At 42.9% G+C, this 6,899-nt stretch overlaps 1 protein-coding gene across 1 annotated transcript in view; it reads left to right on the top strand.

The window, feature by feature from the left end:
• Sec24a (SEC24 homolog A, COPII coat complex component) overlaps positions 1-4,736 on the top strand; it is a 65,476-nt gene extending 60,740 nt beyond the window's left edge. Inside the window, exons 20-22 of the mRNA XM_005350119.3 lie at positions 906-1,010; positions 1,398-1,490; positions 4,629-4,736. Coding sequence (XP_005350176.1) covers positions 906-1,010; positions 1,398-1,490; positions 4,629-4,736 — 306 coding nt within the window. The remainder of the gene's footprint in view (positions 1-905; positions 1,011-1,397; positions 1,491-4,628) is intronic.
• Positions 4,737-6,899: the final 2,163 nt, after the last annotated feature.

Raw genomic sequence — 6,899 nt, forward strand, 5'->3', positions numbered from 1 at the left:
GGAGCAGAGATGACAGCATGGGCCTGTAACCCCAGCACTGGAGAGCAGAGATGACAGCATGGGCCTGTAACCCCAGCACTGGTGGGGGAGCAGAGGAAGGACAGTCTCTGGAACTTGCTGGCCAGCTGAGTCAACAAGCTCTGGGTTCATTGAGAGAATAAGATGGAGAGTAACAGAAAAGACACTTGCCATTAACTTCTGGCTACACACACAAAGAAATATGATCAGAATTTTATTTCAATTATTAGAGTCACAGTGACTCTTTTTTAATATACATATTACTCCATCTTACTATGGATAATTGATTTACCTAATTAAGGTCTAAGTTCTTAGAAGTCAAATTCATTTAATTATATTTGTCATTTAACTGTATCTCTGGAGAGCTGGGCATGTTACCACATGCCGGTAATTTCAAAATTGAAGATGAGGAGGTACAATCAGAAATTCAAAATCATCTGCAGCTAGTAGTTTGAGGCCAGCCTGGGCTATTTCAGACCCTTTCTCAAAAAAAAGCACCCAAGCTGGGGGTTTGGCTCAAAGGATAAAATGGTTATTGTGGAAACTTGAGGACCAGAGTTCAGAATCCACATAGAAAGCAGGGCAGGTATAAAAGTCAACAATCGGGCATGACAGCCACCTGTAATTCCATCACTATAGAGACAGTGATCCCTGGAATGAGCTGGTAGCTAGACTGTCTGGAATTGGTGAGCTCTAGGTTAAGCAAAAGACTGCCTTGATAAAGTAAAAGACACCCAACACCAACTGTGAGCTTGTGCACTGGTACAAACATACATGCCCATGCACCTAGGCACTTGAACACATACCATATACATGTACGTACGCAAGTATATGTATATTGTGTCTGTGTGTTACCTGCAACTGAAAACCTCTGCTTCCTTCTTCAGGGAGCTCTCAACATTAATGACAGGACCATACCTCAGCCCCCCATTCTTCAGCTCTCGGTGGAGAAGTTGAGCAGAGATGGAGCTTTCCTCATGGATGCAGGCTCGGTGAGTGGATTTACTCAGCCTGATGAGCTCAGTGTGCTGCTGAATCTCCTTAGCACTTGGCTTCAGCTGCCTCTTTTTTTTTTTTTTTTTTTCCGAGACAGGGTTTCTCTGTGGTTTTGGAGCCTGTCCTGGAACTAGCTCTTGTAGACCAGGCTGGTCTCGAACTCACAGAGATCCGCCTGCCTCTGCCTCCCAAGTGCTGGGATTAAAGGCGTGCGCCACCACCGCCCTGCCTTCAGCTGCCTCTTAAATCTGTGTATTGGCAATGGTTCTCCCACCACCGCAGCCTCCTATCTCACAGTGTGCAGTGGTTCTCTGTACATCCCACTAAGCATGCTCACCCTTTGACCTTTAAGACCTCTCAGAACAGTGTGTTCCTGTTTGCAGGTACTGATGCTTTGGGTTGGAAGAAATTGTACACAGAATTTTCTCAGCCAAGTTCTGGGAGTTCAAAACTATGCATCAATTCCACAGAAGATGGTAAGCTTTTTATGTTATTAATCATAGGAGATTTAAAGGGCATTTTAAATATGACAAAAATATGAAACCCATTTTCAAATCAGAAATTAATACTCCAGATTTCTCCCAGAGAGTAAATATCCTCACAGATAATATCTCTTCCATCTGTGAGTGCTCATTTTATGGTTTCGTTTGGGATCTTGCAGTGTTGCTCGGGTTTATCTATGATCCATGAACTCAAAGGGATCCTTATGCCTCAGCCTCTCTAGGAGATAGGACTACAGCCACACACCACTATGCCAGGCTCATCTTGTCTTTTTTGTTTGGTTGGGTTTGGGGTGATTTATTTGTTTGTTTGTTTCTTTTTAGACAGGGTCTCATTATGCAGCCCTGGCTGGCCTAGAACTCATTATTTAAGACCAAGTTGGCCTCAAACACAGAGAACCACTTGCCTCTGCCTCTTGAGCCACCACACCTGACTTATCTTGTCTTCTAATGGTATTTGGTTAGCCTCGGGGTCGTTTTTATTTTGTATGTATGAATGTTTTGTGTGTATGCAAATATGTATATCATATGCATGCCTGGTGCCTATGGAGGTTAGAACAGGGTGGTAGATACCCTGGGACTGGACTTATGGATGGTTGTGAGTACCATGTGGGGTGATAGGAATTGAACCCAGGTACTCTGCAAAAGCTGAGCAATCTCCAGCCTCTTCCCTCAGTTTTTTGACAGGACTTGTTGAGTAACCCAAACTAACCTGGCATAATAAGTTGAACCTATTTCTCCTTCTGAGAATGGAATAGCATGGGTGCCTGGGTACGTGCTTGTTGGTTTTGTTTTTGAGATAGTTCTTGTGGTTGGGTGTGGTGGCACACACCTTTAATCCCAGCATTCAGAAAGCAGAGGCAGGTGGATCTCTGAATTTCAGGTCAACATGGTCTACATAGGGAGTTCCAGGACAGTCACAACTACATAGTGAGATCATCTCAAAAGAAAAAAAAAAAAACCACCAAACTTGAGATGAGTCTGAGTCTTGCTTTGTAATCCACGTTGGCTCCAAAATCATGGCCTGAGCCCCCCTGTTGTGAGGATTATGGGTGTGCACTATTCTGCTCAGCTGAGAATGGCATTGTTTTCTTATGGTAGGGTGATTCTTTTCAGTCAGGGTCTTACTGCATCGCCCTGGCTCCAAGAACTCACAATGTAGATTAGGCTAGTCTCAATCTTATAGCACTTCTACCCCAGCCTCCGAAGTGCACCATCATCAGCTGTGTTTAGAATGGTAATTCTCAGCGGGGCGTGCTGGCACTCGGGAGGCTCTCTTGTGTTCTAGACCAGGCACAATGAGATCTGAGTTTGATCCCCAGAACCCAAGTAATGTGAATGGGAGAACCAACTCCACAGAGTTGTCCTCTGGCATCCACATGTCCCCTGTGGCATTTCCCCATGAGTGCACACATCATGCACATATACACATAATAATAAAAAATTTTAATGTATTGGGATTGGCTGCATGTATGTCTGTTTGCCTTGTGTATGCCTGGTGCTCAAAGGGGCGAGAAGAGGAAGGATATCAGTCTCTTGAGACTGGAGTACACACAGTTGTTAACCACCCTGTAGAGGCTGGAAATCGAACCCTGATTCTCTGGCAGAATAGTCAGTGGTCTTAACTACTGAGCCACTTCTCCAGCCCAATAATAAATTATTTTAACAGTTAAAAAAAAGTATTGTCTTTTGAGGAGAAAACAGTGAATTTAGTTAACGGCAAAAAAAAAAAAAAAGTGTTGTGTTGCTGCACATGTGATTAGTGCCTGCCTGTCTCTCTCTCTTTCTCTACCAACCCCCCTCTTTTAGGAAGGATTATTGAATCCAGAGCCTTGTACACACGAGGCAAGCATCAGATCTACCAATGAGCTTATGTACCAGCCTTTTGTTTTTGTATTTTGAGCATGTGATTTCCTGATCTTTGACAGGGTTCTTTAAAAACTGCTGTGTGGTGCTAGATGTGGTGGCCTCCAGTCTCCAGCTTTAATCTCAGCGGAGGCTGTATGAGCTACAAATTAAAACCCTGCTTCAAAATATAAATAAATAAATAAACAGGTTGGGTGGTGGTGGTGCACGCCTTTAATCCAAGCGCGTGGGAGGCAGAGGACAAGGCCAACCTGGTCTACAAAGCAAGTTCCAGGACAGCTAGGACCATTACAGAGAAACTCTGTCTTGAAAAATCAAAAACAAAATAAAACACCTGCTGTACATAAGTGAAAATTAAATGTATGACCACGCTATTTATTATATAACAGATAACGTGATCAACTTCAGTTAGATTAATATTGGTTATTGAAGTGCCCTTATAGAGGAGTTAACCAAGTACATACTATTTTAAATTATGAAGTTAAATTTGTCTTATTTTTCCAGTACCTACTGTTAAGTTATTTAACCACTTTATATACCAATAGGTTTCATCCAGATGGGTTCTGTGCAGTAGTTAAAGTACTCATATTTTAATTTTTATTTTATCTATTTCTTCATTGCAGTTGGCTATGCATGTCAAGGCTCAATTGTGGAGTCAGAGAACAATTTTGGGGGGTTGGTTCTTTCTGTCTATCAAGTGGGTCCCATGGATCAAACTCAGGTCCTCGGGCTTGGCAGAAAGTACCTGTCCCCACTGAGTCATTCATCTCCCACTTCTCAGGACTCATCTATTTAGAAAGACTTAGATGTTAAGATTATAGCTAGGATATTAGCTTTCAGTTCTTGAGTTGAGTAAAACTCCTGGACTGGATGAGTAGGCATTTTAAGTACTGAAATAAGAAAACTGTCATATTAGTAGTAGCCACCTTGATGAGTCAGCTGATTCTAAATCCCATCTGAAGTGAAGAGCTGGGAGATTTTCCTAGACACCACTGCACACACTGGGCTGAGGAGCTTGGCGCCTGCTCTGTAGTTAGGATTTTATTGCAGCACAGCGCAGCGCAGCACATCCACTTACTCCAGTGTCGCAGTAGCAAAACCACGTATTTGCAGCAGAAACAGAATTACTTCAGAGCCTAAATGATCCACTTGGTGGTGAACAGAATCATCAGCTGACTGTTAATGTTACAGTCTGAAGAGTACTTCAGACCACACAATAATCGCGCTAACTGGAGCTCTGTTTAACAGACAGACCTTCCCGAACTTGATACGCCAGAATCTGCCAGAACAATAGCTTTCATCTCGTGGCTTAGAGAACAGAGGCCATTTTTCCCAATACTCTATGTAATCAGGTAAGTGAGATTTTTAATGTGTCAATTAATGTCTGGCTTAAAAGGACATGTTTAATATGTATATGACCCAATTTGTAAGGGTCGGGGGATGTAACTTAGTTGGTAGAATCTTATATAGCATATTCTGGGTTCTGTCCCCAGGATCAATATAAAACAGTGCATGGTGGGCCAGGCGGTGGTGGTGCACGCCTTTAATCCCAGCACTTGGGAGGCAGAGGCAGGTGGATCTCTGTGAGTTCGAGGCCAGCCTGGTCTACAAGAGCTAGTTCCAGGACAGGAACCAAAAGCTACAGAGAAACCCTGTCTCGAAAATCCAAAAAAAAAAAAAAACAGTGCATGGGACATGTGCTTGTGATCCCAGCACTTCAGAGGTTGAGGCAGGAGCATCCATCAGTTTAAGTTCATCCTTGAGCCCAAAGACACATAGTCTTTTTTTTTTTTTTTATACAGGGTTTCTCTGTATAGCCAAAAAGAAAAAGAAAAAAAAAAATAGCTGGGCAGAGGTGACACATACGTTTAACTCACTACTCCAGAAGCAAAGGCAGGCAGATCTCTGTTAGTTCGAGGCCAGCCTGGTCACAGAGTGTGAGTTCCAGGACAGCCAGGGCTTTTACACAGAGAAACCCTGTCTTGGAAAACCAAGATAAATTAATAAATGATAAAATGAAATAAAAATAATATAGAATAAAATATAATTCAATATATAGTCATCAACTATGCATGATAACCAATTATTAGAATTACTAAACTTTCACTGTGTGTGGTGGTGCACCTTTTTTTTTTTTTGGTTTTTTCAAGACAGGGTTTCTCTGTGGTTTTGGAGCCTGTCCTGGCACTAGCTCTTGTAGACCAGGCTGGTCTCAAACTCACAGAGATCCAACTGCCTCTGCCTCCCGAGTGCTGGGATTAAAGGCGTGCGCTACCACCACCCGGCCACAATGTTCCCTATTTTTAAAGATCTGTTGTCATCATTTTAAATTATGTCATGTATGTTTGTGTGGGTCTGTGCACAGGAGTATAGGGACCTACAGAGGCCAGAGGCATGTGTGAACACCGGTACATAGCTCAAGTCATCTGCAAGAGCAGTGTTTGCTCCTGACTGCCGAGTCATTTCTTGAGCACCAGTAGTCCTGTGTTTAAACAGTTTCCCCCTTTGGTTGCATATTGTCTACTTTCACACTCTAGAACTCAGCAGGAGGACACATATTTTTACTGTATAAAAAACAGTATGTAGCCTCATGAGGGAAATAAAGTGTTTCCACCTTTGGTGCACCGGATTCTCATGACTGCCTCAAAGCCAATCTTCCGGGTGAGGTATCTCTGTAGTTCCTTCTGGAATTTCTGCACTTGAACTGGATTGTGCTGGTGATGGTACGAGGGGTAGTAGTAAACACTGCCTGCTGAGTACCGAGAGACACAGCCTGCAAGAGAGCACACATTCTTTATGTTACCACGAATTCACTCCTGTGATGTGTGTGTAAATAGATTAGCAGTATCTACACCTATAGATATATAGAGATAAAATTTCCAAATTTTAAAGATTTATCGTTATATTTTAAACTATGTACAAGTGTGTGTTGGATTTATTTACACAAGTACAGGTACCTACAGAGGTCAGAGGCACCAAATTCTCTGGAGTTACAGGCAGTTGTAAGCCAGAATGTAGTGTGGAAGCATAACTTAGGGTTATGTTACACCTACCTACCTACCTACCTACCTACCTACCTATCTATGCACACACATATACCTCTCTCTCTCTCTCTCTCTCTCTCTCTCTCTCTCTCTCTCTCTCTCTCTCGCTCTCTCGCTCTCTAAAAATTTACTTATTTATTTATTTTGGTTTTTCGAGACAGGGTTTCTCTGTAGCTTTGGAGCCTGTCCTGGAACTAGCTATTGAAGACCAGACTGTCCTCAAACTCACAGAGATCAGCCTGCTTCTGCCTCCCGAGTGCTGGGATTAAAGTGGGATTAAAGGCGTGCGCCGCCACTGCCCAGTGGAGAAAAGATAGTTTTGTTTTTTTTGGGTTTTTTTGTTTTTTTGGTTTTTGGTTTTTTTTGGATTTTTCGAGACAGGGTTTCTCCATAGCTTTTGGTTCCTGTCCTGGAACTAGCTCTTGTAGACCAGGCTGGCCTCGAACTCACAGAGATCCACCTGCCTCTGCCTCCC

The sequence above is a fragment of the Microtus ochrogaster genome, chromosome 7 (assembly GCF_000317375.1).
Source record: "Microtus ochrogaster isolate Prairie Vole_2 chromosome 7, MicOch1.0, whole genome shotgun sequence".
NCBI lineage: Eukaryota > Metazoa > Chordata > Mammalia > Rodentia > Cricetidae > Microtus > Microtus ochrogaster.